Source organism: Talpa europaea (assembly GCF_964194135.1).
Source record: "Talpa europaea genome assembly, chromosome: 6".
NCBI lineage: Eukaryota > Metazoa > Chordata > Mammalia > Eulipotyphla > Talpidae > Talpa > Talpa europaea.
Genome location: NC_140072.1, coordinates 39,601,674 through 39,619,346, shown reverse-complemented (window position 1 = coordinate 39,619,346; position 17,673 = coordinate 39,601,674). Strand labels below are relative to the sequence as shown.

At 45.5% G+C, this 17,673-nt stretch overlaps 1 protein-coding gene across 8 annotated transcripts in view; it reads left to right on the top strand.

Annotated features, from left to right (window-relative positions):
* INPP4A (inositol polyphosphate-4-phosphatase type I A) overlaps window positions 1-17,673 on the top strand; it is a gene marked incomplete at both ends in the record, with an annotated part of 73,381 nt that overhangs the window by 46,268 nt on the left and 9,440 nt on the right. For all 8 annotated transcript variants that reach the window (XM_084235880.1, XM_084235879.1, XM_084235874.1 and 5 more), the window contains 7 exons: window positions 670-842; window positions 1,822-1,945; window positions 3,106-3,232; window positions 3,467-3,607; window positions 6,704-6,801; window positions 9,559-9,671; window positions 17,270-17,424. In XM_084235880.1, coding sequence (XP_084092006.1) covers window positions 670-842; window positions 1,822-1,945; window positions 3,106-3,232; window positions 3,467-3,607; window positions 6,704-6,801; window positions 9,559-9,671; window positions 17,270-17,424 — 931 coding nt within the window. The remainder of the gene's footprint in view (window positions 1-669; window positions 843-1,821; window positions 1,946-3,105; window positions 3,233-3,466; window positions 3,608-6,703; window positions 6,802-9,558; window positions 9,672-17,269; window positions 17,425-17,673) is intronic.

Here is a 17,673-nt window from a genome sequence, read left to right as displayed (position 1 = left end):
TATTTTTAAAAAGTTGTTTTGGTTCAGGGTCAAAGTTTCCTTATATTCTTAAAAAAATTCCTAAACTATAAATAGATGATAACCAGGCAGGAAAGGTAGGTGCAGAAGGAAAGGACTGTAAGGGCTGAAAACAGGGGAAGCCATGGTGATGGTCTTTCCTTTAGATGTAGAATGTGGGAATTTTGCTCAGTTACACAAAAGGCCAGACAAGGGTGGAGTTGTCCTGTGCCCAAGCAGGCTAGGGCTCTCCCCAGGTAGAGGAGTGGTGGTGCTGGGGCAGGGAGTGGGCTGTACAGACAGAGACTTTTCATGCGTAGTCATTACTTGCAGAACTTTGTTTTCCTCAAATGGAATTGTCTTAAGTATTTATATATAGGATCCCCACTGATTTTGGGAGACCAGGCATGTGTCAGCCATTATGGAGTCATGCTGATGTTTGAATTTACTGGAAAAGCTCTAGACTAGAGGGTTAGAAACTGGGTTACTTCCAGGCATAACTTGGTGCTAGTTCTGGGCATAGTATAGCCAAGCAGAATTAGAAGCTGCAGAAGGGGCAGAGAGTGGGAGTGGGGAACCCCTGTGGAGGTTAGGTGACAGGTAACTTGTTAAGCCTCCACTGCCTCATTTTTAAAATCTTCCTTCTAAAACAACTCCTTCCCTCTTGCCTAGGTGAATGGAGCGAGGCCCTTTACCCCCTCCTGACCACCCTCACAGACTGTGTGGCCATGATGAGTGACAAGGCCAAGAAGGCAATGGTCTTCCTGCTTATGCAGGACAGCGCTCCCACCATAGCCACATACCTGAGCCTGCAGTACCGCCGCGATGTGGTCTTCTGCCAAACGGTAAGCCCTTGGGAGTGCCACATGGGAGGCCACAGGCACCTTCTAACTCAGCAAGCACAGCTTAGGAAACTCCCTCAGATTGCAATATTTTCTCCTGTCTCCTTAATGGAGAGGTCTAGATGTCAGCATGGAGGGGGGAGCCCCACTCCATCAGTATGTATTTCGGAGGGCGTGATTGCACACTCACTCCCTCTGAAGAGCTGGGACTGATAGAATGTGCACATCAGCTGCCCATACTCGGAGGAGGGGAGTGGGATTGTGGGTAGCACAGGCCTCTTTGCCATCATTTTTTTCCCTCTACAGAGGAGTGAGAGACATGGATGCTTGCTGTCAATGCAGTCTGTGTTCCAGTTTGTAAAACAGCAGGTGCTTTAGTTTTACAGCCTGTGCACAATTTATCTTAATGATTTCTGTTATCCTTCAGAGAAGGGCAGAATTTAAATGAATGTCATCAGTTTATTAGAGGCCAACAATGAAATTAGCAAAGAGGTAAAGGGTTGGCTTGGTTTTCTGCAGTTTCCCCCACCTGTCCTGGTGAGGCATCATCATCCCACAGGAAGTCTCCCTCTGAGGAAACTTATAGAGCTTCCTGACAGCCTTTTTCCTCTTACTCCTGTTCTTTGTGTGGTCAACTCAATTTCCAGCCAGAACTGGTTGGATCTGTGATTATATAGACCCTTTCACTGTGGGGAATTAATTCAGGTTTCTGGAAGGTTCTCACTTAGTAATAACCTCAGGTAGGTTGGGTCAGAAGCTGGGCCAAAACCAAACTTACCTTTGGGAGCAACAGGAGCAGCTGCCTGGAGTACTGCCCATCTTCTCTTGGAGAGTGGTCCCACTTTCCAGGCTCTCAAAGGACTGGGGTGCTGCTGGAGCCTGGTAAGGCTGGGGAGGTAGGGGAACTCAGGGACCAGGGTGCAGCACGAACTGACTGCTCTCTAGTGGGGAGATGTCTGCTTAGCACATGTCTCCCACACAGCTGACAGCACTCATCTGTGGCTTCATCATCAAGCTGAGGAACTGCCTGCATGATGACGGCTTCCTACGGCAACTCTACACCATCGGGCTGCTCGCCCAGTTCGAGAGCCTGCTGAGCACCTATGGTGAGACCCCAGGACCCCACAATCCATGCCCCTTGGGCCTGTAGTTCGTGAACAGTGCTGATGTATATGACTTTTATCCTTTCTTCCTGAATATTTCTCTGATTATGAAAGTAATATATGCCAGTTAAATAAATGCAAATATCACCAAAATGGGTAACAGAGTGACATGAAAATCCTCTATAGGAGAGAAAATCCTCCTCTCATCTTGGTTAGTGGTGATGTTGTTTGTTACATATATCCTGAAAATATTTCTGGCTGAAAATGGATAAGTATTTACACAATAACTTCTACAGGACACTTGGGCCATTTCTGAATTGTTATCATCAACACGATACTGCCATACATCTCTGCCCTTAAGTCTTTGTGCCCTTGTGGGCCCATTTCTGCAGCCACTAAATTATTAGGAGGAAAGTTTGCTGGGTCACAGGATTGGGATGTTTTAAAATGTCATATCTAGGTCCTCCCCTGGTGGCACAGGTGGTTGAGCACAGCGCTGTGAAGCTGTCTGCAGCGCCGGTTTGATCCTGACCAGCCAGTGAGGGTCCCACATGGCGCGGCAGACCTCTCCTGTCTCACCCATTGCTCCCCTCAGCAGTGTGTTTCATCAGTCTGCCTGTTCTGTTCCCTGCTCTGTCTCTGGTGGATCCTCTCACCCTCCCATGAGTCTGGCCTGTAACCAGGTTCTTGTATAAATAAATAATTCTTTAAAAAAAAAAGGTCATACCTAGTTCCATATATCCTCTAAAAAGACTCTTCCTGCATTCACTTTCTTTTTTTTTCTAACAAGGTAAAACTGGGTAACTTTTTAAAGTATCTCTTAATCTTTGGAGTTACAAGACATCAAATAAATACCAACTCCTGTATAATGGAAGTTCTGGCCACAATACACTATTTTATACTCTCTCTGTATGTTTCTGAAGAGCCAGCTTGGCCTTCTGAGGTTCTATGCATTTCTGTTTCTTGCCCGCTTTCCTTCATCAGGAAATGTCTGGGAAGCGTGGGTACATGTTTACACCAGGGGGAAACGAGTCACCTGGTGAAGAAGGTTAGAGCTTTCCTTCCACACATATGTCTCACCTTCCATATGCACCTACCTGTGATTGTGTGAGCCCATGGGGAGTACAGGCTATCCACCTGACAGCCCTCTTCTCTGAATCCAGGTGAGGAGTTGGCCATGCTGGAGGATATGAGCCTTGGAATCATGGACTTGAGGAATGTGACCTTTAAAGTCACTCAGGCCACTTCTAATGCATCAACTGACATGCTGCCCGTCATCACTGGAAACCGGTAGAACTATTTTTTTAATTCTCAAGAATAGCTTGGTGTTTTCATTGTTTAGCACATGTGATGCATGCTAAATCTTTGTTTTATTCTGTTAAGAATGCAGATTTCAAGGTTTTTAAAAGTTCATGCCCAGCAATTTGGAAAGCACTGAACCAGATGACTAACCCATACTCTCTCATGCTTTTCTCATCTCTCCTGTGTCACCACCTAATCCCTCTAATTCTCACTTTTCTCCAGCGATGGGTTTAATGTGCGGATCCCTCTGCCTGGACCCCTCTTTGACTCCCTGCCCCGGGAGATCCAGAGCGGCATGCTGCTGCGGGTGCAGCCCGTCCTCTTCAATGTGGGCATCAATGAGCAGCAGACATTGGCCGAGAGGTGCGTGCCTGGTTCTCTGGGGCTGGAGTGGTTGGCACCAAGACATAGAAAGTGTTCTGAACCCTCTTTGGCTTCTGAGTCTTGTAGGGACTTTGTCATCCCTCTCTTCCTTTGGCTAGAGTTCTTTAATTGTACTTATGTACTTGAGCTAGTCTTTGGTGCTGGGGACACAAAAATAAACCAAATGTGATCTGTATCCTCAAGAGACTTGGACTGGTGGTGTAAGAATAAAGGTAAATGAAGGAAGTAGGGGCCTGAAAGATGTCTAAGAGGATCTGTGGGAGCTTCCTGGAGGGAGTGGTGGCTGAAGTAGGTTTTTAAGAGTGAGTAGGAGTTGGTCAGATGAGGATATAGGAGAGAGACTTGTGATCCCAGGCCAAGAAATTTCTCAGTGAAAGCAGACAAGGAAAACATATTGGGGGCTGGGACCCTGACAGGATGGGCCATGGTGAGGTTTGGGAGGTCTCTGTGTCAGGCTGAGACCCATGACATGATCTTAAAGGCCTGTGCCTTGTACACTTCCTCCAGGTCACTTGCAGGGAGGAGACATGTGTACCCTCAAATGTGTGTGTGTGTGTGTGTGTGTGTTGAGGAGGAAGCAGGGCTTGCTTGTGTGTGATCTATAATGATGTTCTACTAGCACATGGGAGTCTTTTGTTTTGTCTCCATATTCATGTGATATATGTGTTTTAGTATGTAAAGCTTTCTTAAAGTACTCACTGGTAAGGAAATTTGGTCTCCAGGATGATATATTCTTACTGAACCTTTTGAACACAGTGACCGTGTCCATTGACCCTGAGGTGTTGATTAACTTCACTTAGAAAATGTGGTGTGTCTGGGGGCCATGGAAGAATTTTTTTCATAGGGAAGGATACAATAAGATTGATATTTTAAGTATATTATTTGCTGACCATGTCCTGGAAAGATGTAATGAGGACAAGTGTGATGAGGAGGATGTTGAAAGTGACCTGGATCAGGCAGGGGTTGTACAGATGGAGAAGGTGGAGACTGGAGAACTATTTCAGTGGTGAAGTAGAAGATTTAGTCTTCACTTGGGTAGGGTATAAGAGAGACAATAGAGTAGACACACCCAGGGTTCTACATCAGCAGTAAGAGCTGGCCACATCTACTGAGCCCAGAAAGATGGGGGTTTAGGCTGAAGCAGCTACCCAGGAAGCACAGACCTGTGAGGGGTAAGCAGAGCTAGAAGAGTGCTTGAGGGAGAGTGGGAGCATAGGGGCCTAGCAGGGAGATGTCCCTGAGTAGTAGGATAACAATGTTGCCTGCAGCTGGCAGGTGCTATGCTAGATGACTCTCGAAGAGCAGTTTCTGGAAGAGATTAAAACAAGGAGATGACAGGGAGTAGATGGCCAGGAGGAGGGGTGTGAGTGTGGTGAGAGGAAAGGCTTGGGGAGTTCAGGGTCCCTGCTCTGCTCTTGTCTGCTCCAAGGAAACTCTCTCCTAAGCTCATAAAGAAAAGCCTGTGAAGAGACTGATGTGCAGGGAGGTAATGAGGCTGGAGGGGGCATGCAGCCCTTGGACTTCAGAGCCAATACTTTTTTTTTTTAAGGTTTATTTATTTATTTATACAAGCACTGGGTACAGTCAGAAGTACGGGAGGGTGAAGAGAATTCACCAGAGCCAGAGCAGAGAGCAGAACAGGCAGAGTGACGAAATACATTGCTGAGGGGAGCAGCGGGCGCCAGGAGAGGCCTGCGCACCATGTGGGACTCTCGCCTGGTGGCCGGGGATTGAACCAGCGCTGCAGAGGCTGCGGGCAGCTTCGCAACCCAGTGCTCAATCGCTGTGCCACCGGGGAGGCCCCAGAGCCAATACTTTTTAATGACCACCTTCTACCCTCCTCATGGGTCTCATTACCCTATCTCTTCCCTTACTCATCAAGCACATCCTGGCTGCCCTAGAGGTGTGCTGAGGGCTACAAGAGAGCCAGTGCCTATGCTCAGTCCAACAGGAACAGCTAGTCTGTGTAGTCAGTCAGTAGACAATGACTACAGACGCTAGTAGGGACTGTGTTCCCACTCCTCAGCCATGACCCTACTGACTACCCCTCACTTAAACACCCCCAGGGTTGGAGGACATGGGACCTGAGGCAGGCTTCTGTGAGAGGAGCAGGATCCCATGCTGTGTGAGCATGCGGGACAGATGGCCTTCTGATCATCACTTAGGCACGTAACAAATTGTGCATGGTGGCTGCTAAAGAACTACATTTAAACTGGTCACCAACCCACTAGAGATGACCTTAAGCTTAGGAAGAGGAATGTAGCTTAGAATTTTGATATGGTTCATGTACAGTGAAGTAAGTCAGAAATAAAAAGATAAATATCTCATGGTTTCACTTATATGTGGAATAGAGAAAAACCAAACAAAAGGTCAAAGACAAACCTTGGAAGCTGACCATAGACGTGAGGCACCCAGGAGGGGAGGTGCACAAGGTGAGGGGGGATGGAAACAGGGACGGGGTAGAGCACAGGGTATTTGGTGATGGACTGTGGGAGCTTTGGTGGCGGGAGAACTATGGCAACCACAAGTGAGGGGAAAAATCCTGTGTTGTTCAAAAATTAACAGTGATATGAGAAAAAAGTACATTAATAAATTTATTTATTTTTCAAAAGATTTATTTATTTATGCATACAAGAACTGAGGTAAAGGCCAGAGGTATAGGGGGTGAGAGGATTCACCAGAGACAGAGTGGGGAACAGAACAGGCAGACTGACAAAATATACTGATGAGGGGGAGCAGCGGGCATGTCAAGAGAGGACTGCTGCGCCATGTGGGTTGCTCCCTGGCCGGCCAGGGATGGAACTCGTGCTTCAATGGCTGAGGACAGCTTCATAGGTAGTATCTTAACCCCTTGTGCCACCAGGGAGACCCTACATTAATTTTTTTTAAATAAAGAAAAATAAAAACCCAAACAAGAAATATACTTTACCATAACCAAAAATGGGGGAAAGAAAGAATTTTGATGTGCACAGTATACATCTGCAAGAAACAGCACTGTTGATTTCAGCGTAGCCCTGTGCATGCTGGAAGGTGGCATATCAGCCAACTAGTGGTGTCTCCTTATAACCACTGCAGGTTTGGTGACACATCATTACAAGAAGTTATCAATGTGGAGAGTTTGGTGCGGTTAAATTCCTACTTTGAGCAGTTTAAGGAAGTTTTGCCTGAGGATTGTAAGTATTTCTTCACTCGTGGTGAGTTTCACCTGCTGTCACTTTGAGTGTTGAAAGCCCTCGTGCCACTTGGTCTGTGTGCTTAACCACCTGCTGGATGCTGCCTCCGACAGCGTGCTCTTCCTTCCTTGCTCCCCAGCCCCACAGCAGCCTACCCATCTGCTGAGACCCTACCTGCCCTGAATCCCCACTGGGAGAAGCTTCCCCCAGGCTGCGCCCTCACTCATCTCTCTCCTGGTCAGTTCTCTTCTCACTTGAGTGATGTGGATCCATCCAGTGGTGTGCTCCTGCTGATGGGACAGGATCACAGAGGCAGCACCACTCCTTAACCCCCAACTTGGCCAGTGATCAGCTTGCTCCCTACTCTCCCCACTGATGTGAGCGCTTCATGTACCTTTATCCATGGCATGTGGAGAGTAAGATGTGAGGCAGAGAGTCCCTGTCTGGGCACCCCTGGAGGTGGTGGAAAGATGACAGCAGTCCCTCTGCGGACAGGCACAGTCCTTTCTGTGCCACCCCATGAGGTGCTACTGGCACAGAACTTAGGCAGGAATGGAGAAAGTTACCATACTATCTTACATGGAGAATTCTCTCCTGAGTTCAGGCTGGTACATGTTTACTGAGCACCTGCCATGTATAAACACCAGAGCACCTGGTAAGATAAGTGATGTGAAGACCCTGCCTGGGCAGGAAGACTGGTTAAAGTTATGCCTCTCTGCTGGCCCTGCTCCAGCCAGTAGTGGCGCACACAGTGGAGGAGGAAAAGTCCTGCTCTGCATCACACTAGCACTCTCTCTTTGGGGTTCCCAGGTTCCCAAAGAAGGAAACTGGACTGACTTTATGCCATCCAAAGGTCATTGATATTCCCCAGGCTGTGCTGTGTTATACACACAAATCACCACTGAGTCCAAATAACAGTGCTGCAGGGTATGTGTTAGCCCTTGTTGTGCAGATGAGGAAAAGGGTTGGCTCAATTCTAAGCCCATGCACTAAGACAGCTTGTGAGGAGAGACTTGCAGAGAGCCTTTGGGACCAGATGGAGTAGCTGATGTTAATTTAGTAAAAAAGCTGCTTTCAAGGACTGGTGTAGAATCAAGAAGAGTGAGCTTTATTGGATTGGAGGCTGGGTGTGAGTCATTGGTGGACTGAAGCAGTGACTTTGAAAACCCCCATAAGATTGCTTTGTCCTCCACTTTGACCTGCTGGTGTCAGTAACTGAAGAGAAGGCGAGAGGCATAAAGAGGATTTGAAGTGAGAATCAGCTCTCAGGGCCACTTGCAACTGATGCTGGGGAGCCAGAGATATTCCTGGTAGAAAAGACTCACTCCAGATGAGGAGTTCTTAAGCTGACAGTAATGGTACTGTGGCCCACATTGACAGCAGAGGAAGGGCTGGGAGGATGAAGAGTACACCACAACCCCCACTGCATCTGTGATGTGAGGAAATGTTCCATGAGAAGTGCAGCTGTGGAGCCACAGAGTGAGGCCACTGTGGTCAGCTGCAAAGTAGCATGGAGCCCTTTCATGACTGAGGTCACTGTGCAAGGCAAGGAGAGGCTGAGGACAGAACTCTAGAAGGCTACATGTGGAGGATGGTTGGGGAAAAAAGGGCCAGAGAGTGTAGTTGGGGAAGCAGAAGCATGGCAGCAGTGTTTCCTGGAAGCCAGGGCTGGGTGTGGATGAAGATTCCTCTTGGTTTCTAAGAGGCTAATCTCAGTGTGTGAGGGATGCAGTAAGGGTGACTAGGAGGTGAAATGGTGCTGCCTTTGAAACATCCACTCTGTCTCAGAGATTGGCAATGGTCAAGGGATAGGTCTGTGAGAAGGTTGGAAATTACCTGAAGCACTGGGATAGATATGAGTGGTTAAAGGCCTGAAGGAAAGAGGTAGAAAACGGGCTGCAAGATGCAGCAGGATGTTGTCAGGACTACAGATCAGGGTCCTGGAGGGTCCAGGTGCAAGAGATGCCAGCAAAGACGAAAGGACATGAGGAATGCTGGTATGGGAGGAGGACATAGAGGGAGTGCAGGCCAGATGACCTTAGTCTCCCTATGAAAGCTCAACTGAGTGAGGTGAGCACAGGATGGGGTGGAGTAATGGTCTTGATGCAGTAGCCTGGTGATGAGAGCTAAGGGGGCAGGACTACCGGAGTAAAAGTAAAAAGTTGTGGGCTCCAGGGTGGAGCCAGTAGCTGCAGCCATGGCCCATGAAGCTAGGAGAGCTGTGGCCACAACAGGAATCAGTAGTCTGTTAGGCTAAGATGCAGCCCACCTGTGAATGCCCCTTAATGCTTCATTCATCAGTGGGCAGGTATTCACTAAAAATGATGGCAAAGACCAGGGAGAAGCTACAGCTGATCTTGGGTTTAAGATGGTGTTATCTTTTCCAGGAGGCTAAATTTTCCTGACCCATCTCAAGCTCACCTCATCTGGGCTCCCACAATGTCAACACAGACTGAACTCCACATAGACAGGAGCCTTCTTTCCATTTCTGTTTCCTTCCCTCCTTGGTGATTCAGTGTCCATACTCCAGCTGCTTGAAGGAGCTGAAAGGAATTGAAGTGATTGCCATTTGCTGGTGGATCTGAAATGGCTGTGAAGGGAATTAAGTGCTCACCATACTGGTTGCCAGTTCCAAGTTCCATACACATCCACTCTTGTTTAGATCACACTTGACCTCCCAGCTCTTGTCGTTTTGCTGTCTCCCTGCCTTGGTGCCGAGTTCTTGGTGCTACTCCACAGACGACTCCTCTCTTCCAGGTCTACCTCGCTCTCGAAGCCAGACATGTCTGCCTGAACTGCTGCGATTTCTGGGTCAGAACGTACATGCCAGGAAGAATAAGAATGTGGATATTCTCTGGCAGGCTGCTGAGGTACTGGTTATAGTGGGGAAAAGAACATTCTTGTTGTGCCTGTTTACCAATAATAATAGCAAATCAAAGTCAGCCAGGAGAGAGAAAGCAAATCCCTCCATATGGACACAGAAAAACAATCACTGAATGTTTTAAACTCTGGAAGCTGCTATGAGTTTGTTACTTGAGAGCTGCCTGAATTCTGATAAGCTTGATACAGAGCCTAACCCCTGGGGCATTTAATAGCCAGACTGATGACGGGTGTTGTCTTCAGCAGCCTGCCCAATCGATACCAGCTAAACTCACTCCTGCTACATCTTATAATAGATTAAAGAGAAATTATGGCGTGCTTTACATCGTCTTTCAACAATATTTATCATGCACTATAGTTTGGATTGCCTCATTTTCCTAAGTGCTTTATTTATATTTCAAGTATTTTCTCATAAATTTACTCTGAACCTCTGTATCAGAGCACTTTCCTAGCTAGTCATTCACTCACTCCTACAAAGGGGGTGAGTTTAATTCATCTCCATGGCAGCACTGGGGCTATGAGATGCACACACATAGTGCAGATGGGCCTTAAAGCATCCAGTATCCCTGCCTGACCTGAATGGAGGGGGTGAGTGGACATGCGCTCTGTCTTGGGGCCATGGGAAGTAGTCACACTGCACTGCCACCCTTTCTGGGCCAGGCTGTCCTTAAATATTTTTTTTTTAAATAATAAATTTTATTTTTATATTCCCCCATACAATTGCAAACGCCCCATTCTCACCCCAATCCCTCCCCTCCCGCCCCCCACCCCCCAAAAAGTGTCTCTGGTTCATAGTTTTTTGTTGATTTTGATTTTCACTTTCTTATATTCATTTTCCTGGTCCCTTATTTAAGTTTTCTAGATTCCTGCTATGAGTGAGACCATCCGGTATTTTTCTTTTTCTTTCTGGCTTATTTCGCTGAGCATGATCCCTTCCAGCGCCATCCATGTTGCTGCAAATTGCATGTGTTTATCTTTTTTGAATGCTGAGTAATATTCCATGGTGTATATGTACCACATCTTCTTGATCCAATCATCTATTTTTGGGCATTTGGGCTGTTTCCAAAACTTAGCTATTGTAAATAGTGCTGCTATAAACATAGGGGTGCAGGTGATCTTTGGAATTGATGTTTCTGTGTCCTTTGGGTAAATACCTAGGAGTGGAATTGCTGGATCATATGGAAGCTCTATGTTTAGTAGGTCCAGAAATCTCCACACAGCTCTCCATAGTGGTTGGACCAGTTTGCACTCCCACCAACAGTGCAGAAGATTTCCTTTTTCTCCACACCCTCGCCAACATTTGTTGTTGCTAGTTTTTTTAATATGTGCCATTCTCACTGGTGTGAGATGGTATCTCATGGTGGTTTTGATTTGCATTTCCCTGATTACAAGTGATGTTGAACATTTTTTCATATGTCTGTTGGCCATTTGCATTTCCTCTTCAGAGAAGTTTCTTTTTAGCTCTTCTGCCCATTTTTTGACTGGATTATTTTCTTTGTTGTTGCTGAGTCTCATCAGCTCTTTGCAGATTTTTGTGATCAGTCCTTTATCATTAGTGTTGGGTGCAAAGATGTTCTCCCAGTTGGTGGGGTTTCTCTTTGTTTTTGTTATTGTCTCTTTTGCTGTGCAGAAGCTCTTTAATTTGATGTAGTCCCAGCTGTTTATCTTTGCCTTCACTATCACTGCTTTGGGTGATGTGTCTGTAAAGATGTCTTTGATGTACAAATCCCGTAGTGTTTCGCCTATATTTCCTTCTATGTATTTTATGGTTTCAGGTCTTATGTCTAGTTCTTTAATCCATTTTGAGTTGATTTTTGTGTATGGTGTGAGGTAGTGGTCAAGCTTCATTCTTTTGCATGTAGCGACCCAGTTTTCCCAGCACCATTTATTGAACAAACTTTCTTTGCTCCAATGCATAGTCTTTGCTCCTTTGTCAAAGATTAGTTGACCATAAATCTGTGGGTTTATTTCTGGATTTTCTATTCGATTCCATTGGTCTGTATGTCTGTTCTTGTTCCAATACCATGCAGTTTTGATGATTATGGCTTTGTAGTATAGTTTGAAGTCTGGGAGTGTGATGCCTCCATTTCCTTCTTTTTTTTTCAGTAGAGCTTTGGATATTCGGGGTTTTTGGTGATTCCATATAAATTTCATCAATAATTGTTCTATTTCTTTGAAGAATGACATTGAAATTTTGATTGGAATAGCATTGAATCTGTATATTGCTTTTGGTAGGATGGCCATTTTAATAATGTTTATTCTTCCAATCCATGAGCAGGGGATGTCTTTCCATTTCTTTGTGTCTTCTTCTATTTCTTTTAACAGTGTTGTATAGTTTTCTTTGTATAGGTCCTTTACCTCTTTTGTTAGATTTATTCCCAAATATTTGATTTTTTTTTGTTTCGATAATAAAAGGGATTTTTTTTTTATTTCTTCTTCAGATTTGTTGTTTGTGTATAGGAAGGCTACTGACTTTTGCGTGTTGATTTTGTATCCCGCCACTTTACTGAATTGATTGATGAGTTGAATTAGTTTTTCTGTGGAGTTTTTGGGGTTCTCTATGTATATTATCATATCATCTGCAAATAGTGATAGTTTGACTTCTTCTTTTCCTATTTGGATTCCTTGGATGTCTTTCTCTTGTCTTATTGCTCTGGCTAGGACTTCCAGTATTATATTGAAAAGCAGTGGTGAGAGTGGACATCCTTGTCTTGTTCCAGATCTTAATGGAATTGCTTTCAGCTTTTCACCATTGAGAATGATATTGGCTGTTGGCTTGTCATAGATGGCCTTTATGATGTTGAGGTATGTTCCTTGTATCCCAAGAATTTCCAGGGCTTTTATCATGAATGGGTGTTGCACTTTGTCGAAAGCTTTCTCAGCATCTATTGATATTATCATATGGTTTTTATATTTCTTTTTGTTGATGTGTTGGATAACGTTGATTGATTTTCAGATGTTAAACCATCCTTGTGTCCCTGGAATGATTCCTACTTGGTCGTGGTGAATTATCTTATGGATACATTGTTGGATTCTGATAGCTAAAATTTTATTGAGGATTTTTGCATCCGTGTTCATTAGGGAGATTGGCCTGTAGTTTTCCTTTTTTGTGTTGTCCTTGTTCGGTTTTGGTATTAGTGTAATATTGGCTTCATAGAACGTGTTTGGTATTGTCCCTTCCTTCTCAATTTTTTGGAAGAGTTTGTGAAGGATAGGCACTAATTCGTCTCTGAATGTTTGGTAGAATTCATTTGTAAATCCATCAGGTCCTGGGCTTTTGTTTTTGGGGAGGTTTTTGATTACCATTTCAATTTCGCTAATTGTAATTGGTCTGTTTAGGTGTTCTATTTCTTCTTTATCTAGCTTTGGGTGATTGTAGAGTTGTAGGAATTTGTCCATCTCCTCTAGATTGTTGAACTTGTTTCCATATAACTGTTCATAGTAGTTACTGATTATTCTTTTGATTTCTGCTGTGTCCGTTGTGATTTCTCCTCTTTCATTTATGATCCTGTGTATTTGTGCTTTCTCCCTTTTTTCCTTTGTGAGCCTGGCTAGGGGTTTGTCTATTTTATTTATTTTTTCAAAGAACCAGCTCTTGGTTTCATTGATCTTTTGGATTGTTTTTTTAGTTTCAATTTCATTTATTTCTGCTTTGGTTTTTATTATTTCTTTTCTTCTACTGGTTTTGGGGTTTTTTTGTTGTTCTTTTTCTAGATCTTTGAGCTTCGAGATTAGGTTGTTTCTTTGAGTTCTTTCTTGTTTTTTGATGTGAGCTTCTATTGCTATATATTTTCCTCTTATTACTGCTTTTGCTGCATCCCATATATTTAGTATATTGGTGTCCTCCTTGTCATTCAATTCAGAGAATTTTTTAATTTCTTCTTTGATCTCCTCGTTAGTCCAGTGGTCTTCCAGTAGTGTGGTTTTTAATCTCCATGAGGTAGGATAGTTCCTTGCCTTCTTTTTATGGTTTATTTCTAGTTTGATGCATTCGTGGTCAGAAAAGATGGTTGGTATGATTTCAATCTTGGTGTATCTGTTGATGTTTGTCTTGTGCCCCAGTATGTGATCGATCCTGGAGAATGATCCGTGTGCGCTTGAGAAAAATGTGTACTCCGTTTTTTTTGGGTTTAGTGTTCTATAGATGTCTGTTAAGCCCAAATTCTCTAGGTCCTTATTTAGAGCTTTAGTTTCTTTACTTATTTTTTGTCTTGTTGATCTATCCATTGTTGATAGTGGTGTGTTGAAGTCTCCCACTACGTATGTGTTTTCTCTGATGTCTGTTTTCAGAGAGGACAACAGTTGTCTGATATATTTTGGTGCTCCTTCGTTTGGTGAGTATATGTTAATGAGTGTTATTTCTTCTTGAAGTATTCTCCCCTTGATCATAATGTAGTGACCATTGGGGTCTCTTTTTATTTTTTTGAGTTTGAAGTCTGTTTTATCTGATATAAGTATAGCTGTTCCTGCTTTCCTTTTTGGTCCATTTGCTTGTAGGATTGTTTTCCATCCTTTGACTTTGAGCCTATTTTTATCTTTTGTAGCTAAATGTGTTTCCTGGAGACAGCAAAAGGTTGGGTTTTGTTTCTTGATCCAGGCTGCAACTCTGTGTCTTTTTATTGAAGAGTTTAGTCCATTTACATTGAGAGTTAATATTGATATGTTAGCATCTGTATTTGCCATTGTGTTTGTCTTTCCTTTGATTTTATTTATTTATTCTTTTAATAACTTTTTTTTTTTTTTTGGTCTTCTTTCGTTGTTATTCGTCCCTCTGAGGTTCTGGCTTTAGGATTCCTTGTAGTATTTTTTGGGGTGGGGGTTTAGTCGTAATGAAATTCCGGAGTTTCTCTTTGTCTGGGAAGGTCCATATTCTTTCTTCATGGAGGAAAGAGAGCTTTGCGGGATAGAGTATTCTTGGTTGGCATCTGTTTTCTTGGAGTCTGTTGACTATGTCCCTCCGCTCTCTCCTTGCCCGTAGTGTTTCTTCAGAGAAGTCTGATGTCAGCCTGATTGGTTTTCCTTTGAATGTTATCTGTTTCTTCCCTCTTGTCAGCTTCATTATTTTTTCCTTCATTATTTTTTCTTGGGAGCTTTACTGTTATGTGTCTTGCTGTGTTTTTCCTTTCGTCGTGGAAGTTTGGTGTTCTTCTTGCTTCTTGTATATCAATTTTCAGCTCCTTCTTCGCATTTGGGAAGTTCTCTTTAATTATCTCCTGGAATATTTTCTCTGTTCCTACATCTCTCTCCTTTCCTTCTGGAATTCCTATAACTCTTATATTTCCTTTCCTCATGGAGTCAGATAGTTCCCAAAGTCTTTCTTCATTCTTTTTCCTTCGTACTTCTCTTTCCTTTTCTGTTTTGGTTCTTTTTATTTCTGTGTCTTCAAGAGTACTTATTCGTTCTTCCATTTCATCTATTCTGTTTTCATTGCTTTTCCCAGAGTTCTTTAGTTCCTCCATTAATTCTTTGATCTCCTGCATTTCTTTTACTTCCCTCTTTAGGGACTCAATTTCATTCTTCTGACCATTGTTTTCCCTCTTTAGGGACTCAATTTCCTTCTTCTGATCTATCAGTTTTTTAATCATGACAATTTTAAATTCTCTTTCTGAAAGGCTCAGAAGTTCTTCCAAGTTGCTGTCGTTGCAATCTGGGGAGTGGTTTTCTTTTTGTGGTGTGCTTCTTTCCTGAGGAGTTGTTAGGTTGCGTGTGGTTCTTCTGCTCCCTACTGTCTGTTTTCTAATTTGTCGTATGCATTGGGACACTGTGTTGCTCGGACTGGCTGGCATCATGGGTGAACTTCTCCGCTCCCCTCTGGCTCCTCCAGGAGCCATCTCTGGCTTCTGGGGGAGCTTTCTGCTGGTTTTAGGCAGTTTTTACTGAAGAAATGTCCCTGTTCTAAAATGGTGAAGCGGGATGCAGTCCCTGCGCCTCCGGTTTCAGGCACACTCTTCTGCGCACCCGGTCTGCCCCGGACGTGGGTGCCTGCTCCCTCTGTGGGCTCAGACTGCTGGTCGGAAGGGGCCTGGCGTGGGCTAACTTCCCGGCTGGCCACTGGGTCCTCCAGAAGCCTCTGCCCTTTTCAAGCAGTCTTAAGAAATTTCCTGTTCTATGGGGTGTTAGTGACTTTTTTTTTCTGGTCGCTAGGTGGCGCCAGAGATCGCTCCTATTGTCCTTGGGGGGCTGTTTTTCGCCTCCCCCCACCCCGTGGGACAGGGGACAGAGCAGGAATGGTAGGGTAAACCTCAACAGCTTTGGGGTGCTGTGTCTGCCTTGTGCCCCACCGTTGTGGAGAACCCACGCCCTGAATTTTCGTGCCCCGGGTCTCAGTTCAAAGCCCTCAGGTCCAGGACGCGGGCTGTAGCCCAATTCAGTGGCGCAGGAATGGCGCCTTTTGCACCCCGCTCCCATGCCTGGGCGCCTGGTTCCTGCTCACTCAGTGATGGAGTTTCACCTCAGTGAGGAGGGCCTCCGCGCGTCTCCCTGCAAGCCTAGGTCGCAGGCGCGGGGACCTGGGCAGCCGCGATCCCGGTCTGCACTTGCTTTTCAAGCGCGCCAAGCGCGCCGCTTTTCCAAGCAAGCTTACCGGCAGCCCAGACTGTGTGCTGGTCTCCCGGGGTCTTTGTTCTTCTCTAATGGCGCCCGGAGCCGTTCGCTCACCGCTGCGGCGAATCCTGCAGGGTTCTCCACAGCTCCTGTTCACGGGGTGTGGTGGCTGCACTAGTTCCTTTCTACTCACAGTCCCGCTTGCTGCGTCGTTTGTTCTTGTTGGCCGTTTTGGTTTGTTGTTTTCCTCCTGTCTGCTGGTCGGAGAGTGCCGACTCTGTGGGCGGGGGAGGGGAGCAGGGTTCTGCGCTTCCCTCCCTTCTGGTCCTCTTTTATGGCAACTTTCTTCTTCGGGTAGTTTGCTGGCATCACCTGTTTATCTTCCGTGTCCCAGTTCTCACTGGGACCTGCCGCTTTTCCTCCCTATTAACTTTTTTTAATGGGAGATCTTACTCGCAGCGTCTCCTCGCTGCCATGTTGCTCTGCCCCCCTTAGGAGTTTGGGAGGTGGGTCTTTTGTTCCAATATGTGCAAATGTGAGAGAGAAAAGACCCTGAGTCTGTGCTGTGCTTTCCAGAAAGGCCTGACCAGGGCTGGACATCCTTTGAGCTGCTCTGCTCTCCCTGAGTTGGTCTTTATGGTCCTCTTCTCCTGAGAAGTCAGCATCAGAAGGCTGACTGAACATGAAAAGATGGCCTGGCATATTTTAGAAAAGGGCAGCTGGTAAGGTCAGCAAACAGAGTGCTTCAGAGAGGAAGGGAGCCTGGTCTGGGGTGTGTCCTGTGCAAGAAGGTACATAAAGGGTGACCAAGGATAAGAGGCAGTCCTACAGTCAGCACAAGGAAGCTCATATTTTTAAGTGACTTGGTTTCCATTACCAGTTCTGATGAGATATGGGTTGGAGGGCAGAAGCAGAGGGAATGGCCAGGCCTGGGAACCCTCTTGCCACATGCCTTTGCCAGGCCATCCTGAACCTCTGTTCTTGTGAAGGGTGTCCCCATTCTGCAGGTCTCCCATCTAAGAACAGCCTGTTTTCCTGTTGGCAGATCTGCCGCCGGCTTAATGGGGTTCGGTTCACCAGCTGCAAGAGTGCCAAGGACCGCACAGCCATGTCTGTGACACTGGAGCAGTGCCTGATCCTGCAGCACGAGCATGGCATGGCCCCGCAGGTGTTCACCCAGGCCCTGGAGTGCATGCGCAGGTAAGTCCCACTGCCCGCCGCCCTCCCCACCTCCCTGGGCTCCGTGTAAACTGCAGATGAGCAGGTCCTGCTGCTGCCTTCCCTGGCCCTCTCCCCACCCCCTGAGGCACAGGTGCCCTTGACTGCAGCTGTCACGTTCTAGTTTGACTTTGGAAAATTTATTCATGTCTGCAAAGTCAAACTATTGGCACTCTCAAAGTGAGTCCAGTTCACTTTTAAGTCAAGGGGGAGAAAGTGCTAGCAGTCTCT